The sequence below is a fragment of the Acomys minous genome (genome assembly GCF_964271855.1).
Source record: "Acomys minous genome assembly, chromosome: 3".
NCBI lineage: Eukaryota > Metazoa > Chordata > Mammalia > Rodentia > Muridae > Acomys > Acomys minous.
In genome coordinates this window covers 92,908,363-92,925,953 of record NC_140485.1, presented here as the reverse complement: position 1 = coordinate 92,925,953, position 17,591 = coordinate 92,908,363, and the positions used below count along the sequence as shown (strand labels likewise).

The window sequence follows — 17,591 nt, the reverse complement described above, 5'->3', positions numbered from 1 at the left end:
TCTCTCTCTCTCTGTCCCTCTCTCCCCTCTCTCTCTCTCTCTCTCTCTCTCTCTCTCTCTCTCTCTCTCTCTGTCTTATTTCCCTTACCTCCTCCTTCTCCTCCTCCTCTTCCTTCATCTTCTTTTTTAAAAGACAGACTCTCACTATGTCGCCTTGGCCTGGAACTTGCTATGTGAGCCATTGAAACAAATACAATGAGCAGTTGAGCACTCAGTGGCCATCCAGTTGTTACCAACAAAAACCCCACCATTTCTGCATGCAGAAGTTTGTACATAAAAAGGTCAGCATCTCACTGCGCTAGCCAAATAAATATTTTCTAATTCCATCTTCAACTTTGTTATTTCACTCCCTTAATCTTACCCATGTGGCTCAGGAAGAGGGAAGAGAAGAGGAAGGAAAAAGGACGCAGCAATGGGCTTATGAGGTGGCTTGGCAGATTCAGGCGTTTGCTTCCAAGCAGGGCAGCACGAGTTTATTCTCAGGACTCACATGGGAGAAGGAGAAAGTGGATTCCTGCACATTGTGCTCCGCCCTTCACACTCACAGCGTGGGATGCACATAAGTCAATGTAGAAAGACGCACTAGTAGATCGGTAAGATTACAAAACTACTTGCTGTCTATTTACTCACGAGATTTATATGAAGCCATACTGGAGGACGCACTAGATAAGACTCTGTAGTTCTGGATTACCACGTTGACTCTCATTAAAGAGTCTCATGCCTCGGTGCGTGAAACAGAGACCACCCAACCAAAACCCGTCTAGGAATATCTAGGAATCCATGAGCTGCCTGTATCCTTAAGAGAACCGTGCTGTGTCCATAGGAGAAAGCTGACCTTGTGGTTCTGGTGGAAGAGGAAATGTGCAATTATGTGTCCAGCTGCTGTGATTCTCCACAAACCTTGGTCTGAACATCGAGTGGCCCTCATGTTGTTGTTGTGTGTTGTATGTTGTTGCCCTCTGGCTGCTCCTCTGGAATGTTGAACCTACTGGGTGAGTCTTGAGGGTTATAGGCCGGGCCCACTTCCAGCCAGGATGCTTGCTTCCTGTTCCACATGCATAAAGTGACCAGCTTTCTCACACCCTGCAACCACACGGCATTCCCACCGCTGTGGCTTTCCTGCCATGATGGACGGTGTCCTTTGAACTGTGAGCCAAATAAAGCTCTCCTCCCTTACATCTCTTCTGTTGGTTGTTTAGTTAAAGCTAGCAGAAGATGACTAATATAGTCAGGAGGCAAGCACCAGGGAGAGGAGGGAAAGACAATGGAGGGACTGGAAGATGGCTCAGTGGTTAAAAGCACTTACTGCCCTTGCAGAGGATCAGCATCCCATTCCTAGAAGCACATCAGTAGCTATTAGCAGCTCCAGGTCCAGGGAGTCTGATGCCCTTTTCTAGCTTCTGCTAACATGCATATGGCATACACCACACACACACACACACACACACACACACACACACACACACACACACACACGCACACACACACACACGCACACAAAACACAGACCTTTAGGGGAGGGAAGGCCAAGAGACTCATGTGAAGCCACAGCAACAGCCGTAGACTTCCACATGCCATTCCTTCTCCGAGTTTCCATCTCTTCTGCCATCAGTGGTTGTTATGAAAATAATTTTGTCATACCGAATTTTAAGAGAATTATCCTTCCACAGACATTCAGTAGATATGCTTAAAGTAATTTATTTCCATGGGCATGAAATAATAAGCAATTCCCTATATAGATCATGAGAATGTGCATACTACATATGTGGGGGGGCGCATTCACACGCATGAGCAAGTGCACAGGTATGCAAATAAGTATTTTAAAGGACTGGGGTTTTAAGTAACCCCATTGAGTCCTGGATTCCAGCCTGCATGGTCAAGCTCCTGTCAGTGGTCACCACTTTAGCGTCGAGAGGTGACTTGAGACTTAAAAGGTCCGTGAAGTCTTAACGGCCCCAGGAAGTTTGATGATTCCTATGGAATTTGTTCTAGAAAAATCATGGACTGTGATTCAGAGTTGAAACAAAGTGGAATGAAGTTAGCCGCCTGCCACACTAGCTCTGTGCCTCATTTAAAGACTGGAAAGGATCTTGCTCATATGTGATCACAAATCGTGAAAGTGCTTTCTCCAAGGGGAGGGCTGGAGCAAAGATGCAGAAGCAGACAAAGGATGCACACAGAGGACTTGACACATGGATGAGCAAGCCGCCCACGAACAAGAGGGAAAACCCAGGGAGATTTACCAGAAAAGGCCCACAGGCAGCTGCAACAACTGAGTCAGTAACAGCCAGACAAAACGAACAAACAAAAACAAGACCATTTGCCCTGGGATGGACCCTGCTCAGCTTTTAAGCACAGGTGCTAGGCCAGGGGCTGGAGGGATGGCCTCTTCCTCCTGTTCCAACAGTGATGCATATCCCTCTGCCCTACCCAACTACGTCCATTCGATCTAGGCCATTTCCCACTAGCACCAGCTCAGACCTGGACTAATTGAAGCCAATTAGCAGCATAAAGCCTCAAGACCAACAGAGCCAGCTAACCAGGGCCCAGGGGGGCCTGCTGAGACGGAAGCACCAACCAAAGACCACGCATAGACTGGACCTAGGCCCCCCTACACAGATGTAGCTGATGGGCAGCTCTGGCTTCGTGTGGGTCCTCTAGTAAGGGGAGAGAGGGCTCTCTCTGACATGGACTCTCCTGTCATCTTTTTGATCACTTCCCCCTGGAGAGACTGCCTTGCCAGGCTGCAAGGGAAGAGGACATGCTCAGTCCTGATGGGACTTGATGAGCTGGGGTGGTTGGGAAGGGGGCTCCCCTTTTCTGAGGGGGAGGGGAAGAGGGGTAGGGGAGAGGGAGGGAGGGTGGGATTGGGAGGTGAGGAGAGATGAGGCTACAGCCAGAATGTAACGTGAATGAATAAATAAATAAATAAATTAATTAATTAATTAATTAATTAAAAAGACCCCTAGGCAGAGGCAAGGGGTGGAAGTGTTGGCACTGGCAAGTTCTGAGCTACAGGAGAGGGCCACTGGCCAGGAACTGTAGACATAAGATACTGGACCAAATGCTTCTGACGGCACTAGTGAAAATCTACTGAATTGGTTTAGACGTCCATCTAGATAAACGAATGAAGAAAATGTCACAATATGTATGCACAAGATGTGGTTCCTCCACAACAAAGGATGAAAGAAAGTCGTTTGCAAGAAAAACGCAGAGAGCATCGCTTAGGCTTCTCTGTGCAGGGTGAGTATAGAGATCTCTACAAGTAGCTTTAGGAACTTAACCACTCACAAAGCTCACCCCACAACAGTGTGTCACTCAGAATGAAGGCGATTCTAAATCCTACTACAAATTCTAACAACTGAAAATAACACAAGACCAGGCTAGTGTCAAGCTCAGAGGCCCACCTGCCTCAAGAGCTCGAAGATGAAAGGCATGCTCTGTCGTCACGCCTGGCTTAGACTGAGGTTTTTGTGAGGGGGCTGTTCGTTTGTTTGTTTTATCTTGTTTCTGTTTTTCCCCTTTTATCCCTGCTCTACAGGTGTAATTTCCCAAACAGGCAATCTAGCATTTTGTACAAACATGAATGAAGACCTAGGGCATCTGGATGTGCCTATATCTGTTTACATGCAATCACACCCTGTGCACATCTGTAATCCGTCTTTAATAGAGATAGAAACACCATCCCTCTGGAGGAACAGATGCATTTGTAGCCACGCCCATGTGCACCTGCCCGGCCATCACCTGTGGCTCCCTGGAGCTCCTTCCCTGTGGAGACCTCTTGAGAGGTGCAAATCCTTTGTCTGCTGAAATCTAGGTTCTTTGTTCCACAGCCTCCGCGCCCATTTAGACGTACTCTTTCCTTTATCATACAGGTGAGCGTGGGGGCTTTTCTTTGTTTTAAGGGTGGGTATGGGAGCTCTCAGGAAGATGAGCGTGAGACTGTTTTCTGTAGAGCTTGAAGGGTTCACCCCGGGTGGGCACACAGAAACTGTTTGCCCTGTTTGTTCAGTGAACGGCTTTCACTCAATTCATACTTAGAGGCACAATCACTGAAGACCATACATCACAGAGCAAGATGCACTTAACAGGCAGATGCAGGAGGATTGCCATGAGTTCAAGACCAGTCTGGGTGGAGTATACAGTAAGCTCCAAGCAAGCCTGAGCTACAGAGTGAGACCCTATTTTCAAACAAACAAATGAATGAATGAATGAATGAATGAATGCACAAATGAATGAATGAATGACAGGGTGTAGGGGGCAGGAGCTGGGAGGAAGGCAAGCAATGCAAGAAGAAAGAAGAAAGGGAAAGGAAAAGGAGAAAAAGTAAAGAAATAAGAAAAGAGGGTCCAATGAGATGGTTCATTGTGTAAAGGTGGCAGTTGCCTGAGTTTAATTCCCAAATCTCACATGAAAGGTAGAAGGAGAAAACCTTCTCCATCAAAGATTCCACATCTTTCGAGTCAACAGTATCTCTTACAAATGGGGACCTCAGGAGTCATCAGTGTCCTGCCACTGTCAAAGTGTGGCGGGCCTGTGCAGGGTGAAAACCCTCACATTTGCCCCCTGGTTCTTTACATACGCAGAACCACTGGGAATGACGAGTTTAGTTAATGCTGAGTCACCAGTTCTCCCGCAAATCACCTGTCTCAGGTGCCCAGGAAAGACAGATGGCCATGATTTCCAGGGTATGGGATGTTTTCTTCCCCTTTTCTACAATGGGACCAGAGGGCTCATATTATCAAAGTAGAGAAAAGCTCTTTCCTGGTTTTTAAAGGGTGATAACTCTAATAACATCCCAGTGAGGGTTTCTACTGCTGTGAAGAGACACCAGGACGCTGGCAACTTCTAGATAGGAAAACATGTCATTGGGGTTGGCCTGCAGTTTCAGAAGATGAGTCCATTGTCATCATGGTGGGAACATGGCAGCGTGCAGGCAGACATGGTGCCGGAGAAGGAGCCACGAGATCCACAGGCAGCAGGAGAGACTGTGTTCCACACTGAGCACAGCTTGAGCCTATGAGACCTCAAGCCCGCCCCCCACAGTGACACACTTCCTCCAACAGGGCCACACCTCCTCCGAGTGCCACTCCCTGAGCCAAGCATTCAAACGCGTGAGTCTATGGGGCTCGTTCCTAGTCAAGCCACCATAGACAGTAAACGGTATCTAGATTTCTTCTCTACCCTCAACCCCTTTATGAGACATGGTTGCCTGTAATACAGTCGGGTCTCTAACTTGCGATATAGTTGAAGACTGTGAACTCGCAATCCTCCTGACCCCACCTTCACCCCCCTAAACGATAGGATTACAGGTGTGCACCACCATGCCTGGGTGGATAGTTTTCTTCTTTAGCCAGCTACGCCCCCTATGTGCAAACACCCTCCAACAATAGCTCATTTGATAGGGTAATTTAGTTTCCTCAAGGATTGGTGAAAATAGTATGAGTTTGGGCATCAGAAGGACTCAGGTTCAAATGTCCTGTACCTAGTCCTGTCTCTTTCCGGTCGGTTCTCTCAGAGGTCAGTTTAAGGCGGCATGGCTCACTCTGCACAGCTGTTGCAGAGATTTGGTAATGCACAGCACGGGAAAGCAACTGTCGGGTATCAGAGCGCTCAGCATCTGTGTGTGCCTGCTGGCCTCCTTCTCTCTCTCTCTCTCTCTCTCTCTCTCTCTCTCTCTCTCTCTCTCTCTCGTTCCTTTGTTTGTTCATTTTGAGACAGGGTTTCACTGTGTGTCTCTGGCTGTACTGGAACTCACTATGTAGACCATGCTGACTTCAAACTCAACAGAGATCTGCCTGCCTCTGCCTCTCAAGTGCTGGGATTAAAGGAGTGTGCCATTACACCCTGCTGGCCTATTTCTTCTTGACCAAAGCGCCTGTGTTCATTTGATTTATAGGAGAGACTTGGGAATTATCCAGTTACAAAGAATTCTCTTTTCCCATTACCCCAACGTTATGTCTATTTTCCTTAGAAAGCATGTCCAAACTTGATTTACTGTCACTTTTGCCCTTTGTTGATCAGTTATGGAGCAGCATGAGGACAGAAACGTGAAGCCTGGTGTTTGTGGTACACGCTCAGAACCCCAACATTTGGGAGGTTGAGGCAGGACAAACAGGAGTTCATGATCAGCTTTGTATTAAGTTGGGGGCTAGTGTGGGTTACTGCTTAAATTAAATGAATGGTTTGTGTGTACGTGTGTGCGCATGCGCTTGCGTCCGTGAGTGTGTGTGTGTGTGTGTGTGTGTGTGTGTGTGTGTGTGTGTGTGTGTGTTCCTCTTTAACTTCTGTAGGTCTTCTAATGAACGGAACTAGGGCCCAGGCATGTTTACACACAGAGAAAGGCAACCAGCAAGCCCGTGTGAACAGAGAAGTCAGTGCACATATCGCCTGAGGATATTATCTACCTGCCCTTCCACAGTTATGATTCATAAGGGACTGCTAATCCCCTCTGAGGCATTTTTTAAAAAAGCTTTAATAAAAGTGAACTAACCGAGAAGGGTTCAATTAACTCTTAACAATGCAGAAATGCCAGGACATCTAGGGCAAAGGACCAGAAACTTCCGACAGGGTAAGCCCAGGACACCCTTAACATGCAAACTGGTGAGAGGCTAAGCTTTGAGCAAATGCCAGGCATTCCATCACGCTTTGCTTTTTATCTTGAAGAATAGCCAATCTAGCTCTTAGCCCAGCGTGTTTAGACATGCTTACCAACACACACAGGGACACCATTGCTTGCTTCCATTTAAAAATGATCCAGGAATAGACTCCTGATCAGTGGTAGTATAGACTCTAAAAATTTGTCTTGAATTGCTCATACTGAAACAGAATATCTTCTGGTAGTAATTACATTCCCTTGTTTTACAGGCAACAGCAACTTTCATGAGAGCTAAGCAGTGGGGAGCCAAGCCAACATTTATGAGGCAGCAGAGCCCAGAGTGGCTGGCAAGGCTTGGGTAAAACCTCAGTACAGAGGCTCAGAAAGGGTCTTCTCCTGGTTTCTTCACTTCAACCCGGCTGTCAGCAGTTGTTTCTGGCAACTCTTTCTCTACCAGCAGATGCAAAAGGAAACAAGCTGTGTATTCACGGGATATTCATGAGTCCACCGACATTATGAAAACTTTAAATGACGAATCATAAATTAAGCTGTGGTGGGCCACAGCTCCGGCATCAAGCTCCAGAAAGGAAGTTCCTGCACGTGGCGTAGCTTAATCCAGGCCAAACTCCTAACTGTAATGACCTTTTTACCTTTAGAATCTGCTTTTGACCAGGCATGATCACACCTTTAATCTCAACATTCAGGAGGCAGAGGCAGGCAGATTCGAGGACAGCCTGATCTATTTAACTAAGGTCAATAGCCAGGACTACATAGTGAGACCCTGTCTCAAAAACAAACAACAAACAAACAAATAAACACTTAAATAACTCTGCTTGTGGGCTGGAAAGAAGCCCAGTGGTTAGGAGCTTGTACTGCCCTTGCAGAGGACCCGAGTCCAGTTCCTGGCACCCACATCCAGTGGCTCACAACCACCTGTAACTCTAGCTGGGGGATCTGACGCCCTCTTCTGACCTCCAGAGGTACTGCACCCATGTGTACAAATAACCCAGACACATAATTTAAAATAAAACAAATATTAAAAAATAAATTTAAAAAATCTGATTATTAAAATTTTTTCCAAATTATGAATTCGGTTCATTTATTCCCTAAGGCCGCAGGGAAGGGACTAGCTAGCAGAGCCTCAGGAAGCCCTCAGCTTGTCAGTAACCAGTTTTCATAGGCAGACATCAGTCAACTATTAGTAACCCAGACTAGGGGGTCAGTCTGAGAGCTGTTGGCCATGGTCAAGGTGAGGATTTCCACGGGAACAGTCGCCAGCAGGTAGGTGAATGACTGGCCCCTGTCAAAGGTGGACAGAGGCTGGGAGCAGGCTGTGCAGGCAGTCACCTAGGAGACCTCAGAGTAAAAAAAAACCACAAACCTGAGTCTAGTTCTGACTTCTCTGTCTGGGTAGTGGTCTTCTCTCAACTTCTGTTTCCTGTGTACCCAAGGGTGTGGGCTCCACAGAGCCTGGCTGAGCCTCCACGGGATGATGGAGCAGTGGGCGTTTATAATCTGACAGTGTAGGGTCAATCTAAGGCGGAGCCTACGCTTCGCTGATGAGTCTCAAAGATACACCAGCAAGTGATTCAGACCACGCAGAGACCTAAAGTGAGAGCAGCTTCCTGCGTGAAGCGCAGTGCTAGGGCAGTTCTTGAGAGACTGTGACATCCCTACCTGGCCTGGCACCAACTGCGAACTTAAAGGGCCACACGCCTCTGAGTGTGCGCGTTCCTCAGCCTGTTCCCTACTGCTACAGAGAAAGCCTGGGGCAGAAGACAAGCCTGCCCCTCGGCCAGAGGACCCCACTCAGGATGCAAACACAATACTTTCATTTATATATACAGTAGTTGGTAGGGACTGGTTTATTTTCGTTTTATGAGTATCAGTGTCTTGCCTGGATGTATGTACATGCTAGTATGAACAGGAACGGGCCCCCATAGACTCATATGCCTGAGTGCTTAGGTCACAGGGCGTGGCACTGTTGGAGGCGGGGCCTCGTTGGAGGAGGTGTGCCTCTGCACTGAGGGGCATCAGTGAACCCTGCACCTCAGCCAGGGCTTTGATATCAGCTTGTCACTTTCTAAATCTAAGCTCTATTTCTACTGCAAGACGTGACCTAGACCCTGGGTGCTTCAAAGAGCTGGAGAAAAGCGTCTCTGTGCTACCCCGGACATGGGCCTCGCCGTCCCAGGTGCTACTCTGAACGTAAACATTTCTTGGGCTTCTCTTCTGGCCTAGGATTGAATATGATTAAAGATAATCCTAATCCAAGAAGGTGTGGAGCCTTTCCTGATTTGTGTATCGGAGAGTAAAACTCCTCAGAAATTATTCAATATGAATAAAATGTCATGAGAGAAAAAAAATACCTTCTGCTTCCTCAAGATAATCTTTTTGGCCTCGGGGTATCGGGTGAAGTCTTTTATTTCCGCTCTAAACGCATCATAGGCCTCTTTATTCAGTTTCGTCCACACGCCCCACCCTCCACTAGACTGAAATTTTCTTGGGTAGAATCTCTTCTACCGTCCTGGTTCTAGTCCCTCGTCTCAGGGTTTTGCGTTTGCTGACTTGAAGAAATGTCTCTTTGAAATTTATTTTGTCTTATCGCTGCAATAAGAGATAAAGGCTGCAGGGTAAAAGCCCATGTTTAGCAGCTTAAGAGCTAGTGAGACCTTGCTCATACACACACACACACACACACACACACACACACACGCATACACACACATTCACACACACACATGCATACACACACATTCACATACATACAAACACATATATAGACAGACACATAAACACACATACATACATATGCACACACACATATATATACACATACACGCACATCTCACATATACACATTCATGTATATACACACATGCACACATATACATACATACATACACACATTCACATACGTACATACAAACACATATATAGACAGACACATAAACACACATACATACATATGTACATACACATACATACATATACACATACATACACATCTCACATACACATACACACATTCATGTATATACACACATACACACATATACACACACATACACACACATTCACATACATACAAACACATATTCACACATTCACATATATACACAGACAGACACACATACATACATATACACATACACACATCTCACATATACATACACAGACATTCATGTATATACACACAGACACACATATACACACATGCACACATATGCACACATGCGCGCACATACATACACATACACACAAACACACACACATACACATACACACACACACTACAAAAGGGAACTGGTGCCATAGAAAAATCCATCAAGAATCCTAGAAGAGCGTTTCTAAGACAGAGTACACGGCTTTCATAAGCAGGGTCTCCAGGCCTTTTATACAAACGGATACAATGTGAAATCTCCACTAAGCCACCATTTGATAAGATTTCCAAGGGCAACAGAAAAGTACACAACTTTTCAACCCGGCCAGACACAAGTCTTTAAACAAACACACCACTCTTCTTGTACTCAGATGTTTCTGAAACACAAACAACCTGTCAGTGAACGCAGACCTTCAGGCAGACCTGTGTTTGGAATGTTCGTACTGAGATAGGCGGTTTTAGTGGAAACTGTTCCCAGTACCTAATATGTTCAACCCATGGATGCACTCGTGCTCGACAAATAAAGCAGATTTAAAACCAAAAGTTAAAGCAGCTGGGCCAGGGATATGGCTGGAGAGAGAAGGGTACGCCTGTCACGTGTGAGGCCTTAGACGTCTCCCTAACACCGAACTCTAAAAGGAAAAAGATGCAAAGCTGAAGCAAAAAAGAAGTGAGCGAAAGTCTCAAGGGTCTTTTAATTCTCTCCAAAAGGAATTATGTCACTTATCACCACATACATGGACTAAGTAAGGTATGACTCAGGGCATGGAGACAGGATGAATAAAGTGACAGTGACAGAGACTGGTGGCTAACTTTTCAACACTCGGCTTAGGCTCTGAAGTCACATCAGAAGCAACTCATTCGGGTTCTTTCTTCGGCTTCCTAATGAGATATGTAAAAATTCTTCTTTCTTTTTAAATTGTTGGCACTGAGGTTGAGCCTATATGTATTTAAATTATGAAATTCTTGGAAGGCCTTGCTCATGAATATGGACAAACACATCCATGGGCCGGGAATGGAGACACACATCTTTAATCCCAGCACTTGGGAGACAGCAGCAGGTGGATGTCTGAGTTTGAGGGCAGCCTGGTCTACATATCAAGCCCCAGGATGGTTGGGCTGCATAGTGAGACCCTGTCTCAAAAGAAGAAGAAGAAGAAGAAGAAGAAGAAGAAGAAGAAGAAGAAGAAGAAGAAGAAGAAGAAGAAGAAGAAGAAGAAGAAGAAATCCATATGATTTACAGAAACTCAAAGACTGTCAGAGATAGCTATAACTTCTTTTAGGCTACTGAAGTTCTTTACTTTCATTTGAACCAGTGTGTTCATTAAAGATACAGGCACTACTAAGATAACAATGACAGCTCTCACGCCATCATCTCCTGAAACCACCTTTCCCTGACAGGGTGGTTTGAATAAAAATGGCTCCCATAGATTCATAAGGAGTGACATTATTGGCCTTGCTGGAGTAGGTGTGTCCTTGCTGGAGTAGGTGTGGCCTTGCTGGAGTAGGTGTGACCTTGCTGGAGTAGGTGTGGCCTTGCTGGAGTAGGTGTGGCCTTGCTGGAGTAGGTGTGGCCTTGCTGGGGTGGGTATGGCCTTGCTGAAGTAGGTGTGGCCTTGCTGAAGTAGGTGTGGCCTTGCTGAAGTAGGTGTGGCCTTGCTGGGGTGGGTGTGGCCTTGTTGGAGGAAGTGGATCTCACATGGTGGGCTTTGAGGTTTTAGAAGCCCAAACCAGGCCCAGTGGCTTTTTCTGTACCTTTTTTCTGCTTCCTGCCAATCGAGCCATAGAACTCTCAGCTCTCTCTCCAGCACCACGCCTGCCTGCACTCCTTCGTGCTTGCCACCACAAGGACAGTGGAACAAACCTCCCCAGGTGTAAGCCAGACCCAATTAAGAGTAGCTGCGGTCATGGTGTCTTGTCACAGCAAAGAAACCATAACTAAGACGCTCCACCGATCATAAAAGTGAAGGGGAGCAGGCGCTTACCAAGGAGCTGTGGCGAGTGACAGACAGATAAGTCAGTGATGAAATAAACTGAAGATGCAAAGGAAAGATGCAAAGGAAAGAAGCGTGTGTTAACCAGACCAAACAAAAATCGACTTCCCCACTTTTTTCCCTGGGGCCCTGTGCATGTCGGCAAGCACGCTACCTGGAAGCTACCTACATTCCCAGCCCTGGCTAGATTCTATCGTTTTAGATAACAAGAAAGTCGACGGAGAGTTTTCCCATCATTCCCAGCCAGGCATTAAAGTCTGCAAGCCAGAATCGACTTTAAATCACAAAGATTAACGCTACAGTTCTTTCAAATAACTGATTATTCTTAGTTGAAAGTGGTGGTTCTCAACCTGTGGGCCATCACTCCCATTTGGGGGGGGGGTCCTAATGACTCACGAGGGACCCTAATACCGTCAGAAATCCCATATTTACCTCATGATTCAAAACAGTAGCAAAATTACACTTATGAATTAGCAGTAAAAATAACTGTGGCTGGGGGTCGCCACAAGTGAGGAACTGTATTAAAGGGTTGCAGTGTTCGGAAGGTTGAGAACCGCTGCCTCTAAAGGTAAAAACTTCAAATAAAAACCCTTTATTCTTGTGGCATTTATATATGTTTATATATTTTATATATATGTTATAGAAGATGTTTATATATCTAGAGTAAAGGGAAATAAAGGGAAGGTCTGTTTCATTACACACACACACACACACACACACACACACACACACACACTAAACGTTTTTTAAAAGCCTTTTTTGGGGTTTGTTCTTGTTTTTGTTTTGAGACAGGGTCTCGGTATGTAGCTCTGGCTGGCCTGGAACTTGCAATGTAGACCTCACAAAGATCTGCCCGCCTTTGCCTCCTGAGTCCTGGGATTAAAGGCACACACCATCACACTAGACTTTAAAATTAAATAACATTAAATAAAAAGATTTTTTAAATAAAGTAAAATGAAAAAAATTAAAACGTAAAGAGTCAGAGCGTTCTATGCACTCAGCATGCACCATTTGTTGTACAACTTGTACAACTTGTTGTTTTCTCTTTCTCAATGAGGATATTGTCACCGGCCAGGGTAACACAACCACGTGTCACAGCCACAGGAATTTAAACTCAGAGAATCCAGGCCCTTAATAAACTCTTTGCAAAACACAATTTCAATTAAAATGGGACAAATGACTGTATCTACTAAGGTCTGCTGAGGGGTGGGCACAGCTCCCGAAGCCCTCAGAGCACACTGTTGGCCTCCGATGAAGATGCTAATGTTTGAGAAGAGAAATGCTTTGACCCCAGAAGGCCTTAAGTATTTCTATGAAAAATAACATAGGATTAGCATGTTTGCCAAAGTCGGGGTACAAAAGACTTTAAGAGTCAATTGCCGGAAAAGAAGCAATGGAATTTGCCTATTTTATGTAAAAAATAAAAATAAAATAAAATAATTAAAAAGAGAAACAGCTGGCTTTAAGAATGGCCACACTACAGCCACAGGTGCCTACACAACACAGCAATCTAGAACGTCCATGAGCTTTGCAACGGTCAGCTTTTCTGGAAGAGTCACTTCCCCATCTCCCCATTTCTCCTTCGGCACCTTTGCTTGTATGATGATAGTTTTAAATTCACATTTGAAACAGGCAACACAGTAGCCTCCCTTATCTGGAGAAGAGGAAGGCTGATTCTAAGACAGCCCAGCCAGTACTGGTGGTACCAATCCTGCTGGAGGGGGGGGGGGCAGATTTTAGAGAGATTTTGTTTTGTTTTCTGATACAATCAGCGTCTACATCTCAACCAAGCATGGACTGAAAAATACCAGAGAGGGGTTTGGAGAGATGGCTCAGTGGTTAAGGATCCAGAGAACCCACATTCTTTATGCTGAACCTCTGATCTGTAGCTCGCAGTGGCCTGTGACACCAAAGGACCCGATACCCCAGAGTGCCTGTGCACTGCGCTGACACCCACACACACACAATTAATAAAAGTACATGTTAAATTTAAAAAGAGAAAAGCAAAAAGTATTGTATCTGTACCAAACATTTGCAGCTATTTTTTTTCCTTGACATTATTTCCTAAGTAAGATGTTTAAGGACCATGTAACACTGCACACAGCGTACTAGGTACCAAGGAAATTCTAGAGATGCTGAGGGCTAGGGGAGGAAGCTATGACGGTGGCACAGCCTGTATCCCCAGTGCATGGGGATGATAATTCCAGGACAGCCTGGAATATACAGTGAGACTCAAAGTAACAAAGAGAACAACATCAATAATAAAGTATTTGGTAAGACCTGGGCACAATGAAAGCCACACTGACCAGAAATTGGCCAAGCTCTTTAAATTTCAAGACCTTTCTCCTAGGTATAAATGAACTATTTGTGAAGATGCCCTGACAGAAAAACATTCCAAGGACTAATGAATACATTTATTTTTCAGACCTTTTGTTAGGACGCATTTAATCATTGTTCTGAAGAAAAAAACGAGGTGTTTCCTGACTGGCCTAAAATACACAGGGGATGTAGAAGGAAAAATCCTCTAGTTGCCATTTCAGTACCAAATTGTTTTCTTTTGAATAAAGTACCAAGCGTCACGTTTTGATAGTGAGGAAACAAGACTTGGATTCCACTGAACCAACCATCAATTCCAGTAGGACAACCGAATAGTTACATATTTACAATAAAGCCAACACAAAACCCAACGTATAACGTGAAGGTACCATAGCTATTTTTGCCCTTTATGTTTTCCGTGTTGAGCAGTGAACCTAAGAACGGGCACAAGCTAGGCCAGCACCCTGTCACTGAGGTATAGTCCCAATTTCTGTATTTTAAGAACAAGATATCTCTGGGTTTGCTACTCCCTGACACTACTATGGAGGCCCCGGGGCCTCCGTTTCTCTACATATTTAATACAGTCAGCTAGCCCCTCCACTTCCTCCTCCATTGGATCTTGCTAGGATAATGGAGACTATTATCCATGAACATGGGAGCCTTTACAATTAAGGCATTGAAATAAAAAATATTTTCAGTGCCTTCCTGCTTTTTGAAACTGCCAGGCCAAGACTACCGAAGAAAGTAAAAACAAACAAACAAACAAACAAACAAACAAACCCCCAACACACACGCACAAGAACAAAACAAAACAAAAAAACCCCGAAGGCCCCACGCGTGAGACACAGTATCTCGGACCGAGCCAAAGCTGAGGGGTCCGGAGGGATGAGCTTTGCAAAATCAGGGAGCGGGCTCAGGAGGGATCCGAACAAGCACGCAGTGCTTACCTGGTCTCACCGAGAGCCCCGGGCGGGTGCGGGATGAACACCCCGCAGCTAGACGGGGGAGACTGCTTCTTCTTGGAGCGCCAGATGTGGAAGGTGGGGTGCTTCTTGGGGGCTTTGGACGGGCTGGCCTCCCTGGGGTCGCCCTGCGATGGTGGCGACAGCGGCATCTCCTCTTGTGCCTCTTCTGCCAGTTGCGCGGACGCTGCCCTCCCCGGCGCCCAGCCGCGGTGGAAGAACTCACCTGGGCTCCAGCTCGCCCGCCTTTGCCTTTGCACCGCCCGACCCCGCCCCCTTGTCGCCGGTGCGCGGGACGGCGGAGGGTTAAAGGACAGGGACCAGCAAGGGTGGGTCGCCCCACAGCGCCCCCGCGCGGCCAGGGCTGCGAGCTCAGGTGCCTCGGGTACCGCAGACCCGCACCTGGGCGGAGGCTGCGGGGCAGCGACGCCTACTGGACATGCCGGGAGCAGTGTCCCCTGAGCCTGGTGTGGTTTCTGCAGTACCTGGGGTCCAGCAGCCATAGGTCACCCCCTGGAGTTGTTGGCAGCTCTTGATCTGTGTCTGGCTGGCAGTGTGAGTGGCTGCTTAACCAACCGCACCTGGAGAAGGATGAGAGAGGCCGGTACTCTGGCTGGACCGCCTGGCAATTAGACTCCTTCACTCACGTGCTGGGCGGTTTCTGACGCTGTTTGTAAGCAGGAGTGCCAACTTCTCCACTCTCCTCAAGAGTCTGAAGAATTAATTTGGACTCACAGCCCATAAAGCATCAAGGGATTAAAAAACACACGGAGAGGGACATTAGGAAAGCTTTCCAGTTCCGAAAGGGCTCAATACAACCCTCACAGTGAATTAAATGTCAGCCCCATGAGGTACGCGTCACCTATTTTACTGTTAGTAGCTTTCTTAAGCCGCGCTAATGTGGCTAAGCAGCAAAGGCAGTGGTATTAAGCGAAGGAAGGGCAGTAATAGTTCTTTGGGCGTCGTTAGGGTATGAAGACCCTCATGACCACTACTCTGCAATGTCTTCTACACTTCTCTGAAGACAGGGCTCACGTTTTCCTTCTTTATACTCATCTACAGGACATGCACTATTATTCCATTGCTTTCCATACATTTGTATCAAGATATAAACTGCATATGGTTAAAACGTACAAATCACCGTGGGCTCTGCTGACACACGCCTTTAAGGCCAGCATTTGGGTGGGGGGGGGGAGGGGGGGGGAGGCATGTGGATCTCTGAGTTCAAGACCAATCCCAGGATGGCCAGAGCTACACAGAGACCTCTTACCAGCAACTCTGCTACTGGCCACCCCAAGAATCAAATGCCTGTCTACATAGACCTTGTTAGATGGTCAGTCTCCTGCCTCACTCCCCTGGAACACACATTAGTCATCCTGGGGGTTGGGGGAGGTTCTATGCAGGTACACATGATTAAAGAAGTCTAGTTCTTTAGCTGTTTGCTAACTACAAGGAAATTTTGGCTTTCTAGGTTCCAACTCAGAGAAATGGAATCCCTATGATTAAAAAACTGGCCAACAGCGAAGGTATTCAAATGTGGTCAGAGGGCAAAGAGGAGTAAGACTTCAGAAGTGACTAACTGTGTCTTGGTGGCTCGAGGAAGTCATCAACAGGGAGGCGACCAGTTTGTGTGCTGTCACTGATGAATAATGAATAAGAATTTGCCAGAGAGAGAAGAGAGGGTGTATAGTCTAGGAAGAATAAACAGGATGGTTCAAACGTGAGGGTTGCGAAAGGGCGTGTGCTGTGTGACCAGGAAGCAGAAGAGAAGGGCACGCGGTGGGGGGAGAGGCTGAAGATGAGATGGGTAAAATCAGGCAGAGCTCGTGGCAAGTCAGCTCTTACGGCTTTTGGCCTTGGCAAAAGAACTAAAGAATTATAGTGTGGGTCTTAGTAAACACTCAGACTCTACTGTGGTGCTATTGGAGACTGGTGAGCCCTTTAAAGGGGTGTTCGGAGGTCTCCGGGTCATTTGGGGGGGAGCATCCTTGAAGGAGATAAATGGCATCCTAAGCCCTTTCTTCTGCCATTGCTTTGTGACCATGGGGTGAGGTCTTCCTCTGCCATCCCCCTTGCCATAATGGGCCACCTCACCACAGGCCCAAGAGCAGTGGGCCAGCTGAAGACAAACTATGACTTCGAAAGAGTAAGGCAAAGCAAGCCCATCTCTCTGTAAGTTGATTCTATCACACCTGTGCCGAGCTGGCAGGAAGATGACTAACACAGGACGTGGCTACAATTTTATGCAGAGAAGTGATGTGAACAAATGGGTTTCCAGAGAGGGAGGGGTTCCCTGGATGGCTCCGAGTTGGAAAAAACCCCCAGACTTAGAGTCAGTTCTTAGAGTCTTTTGCAAGAAGTCAGATGATGCCCCCCCCACCTCCCACCCCTGCATAGAAAAGGAAATGGGGACTCGGGTAATGGTTCAGTCAGTGTTGTGCCTGCATGCAAAAGCTGGGCCAGTCCAAGCACTGGGAAGGGAAAGGTGGGAAATTCTGGGGCTTTGCTGGCTGAAGCAGTAATTCCCGCTCCAATGAGAGGCCCTGTCACAAAAACTA

At 46.6% G+C, this 17,591-nt stretch overlaps 1 protein-coding gene across 1 annotated transcript in view; it reads right to left on the bottom strand.

The window, feature by feature from the left end:
* CRYBG1 (crystallin beta-gamma domain containing 1) overlaps nt 1-15,294 on the bottom strand; it is a 195,465-nt gene extending 180,171 nt beyond the window's left edge. Inside the window, exon 1 of the mRNA XM_084777102.1 lies at nt 15,019-15,294. Coding sequence (XP_084633228.1) covers nt 15,019-15,185 — 167 coding nt within the window. The 5' untranslated portion in view covers nt 15,186-15,294. The remainder of the gene's footprint in view (nt 1-15,018) is intronic.
* Nucleotides 15,295-17,591: the final 2,297 nt, after the last annotated feature.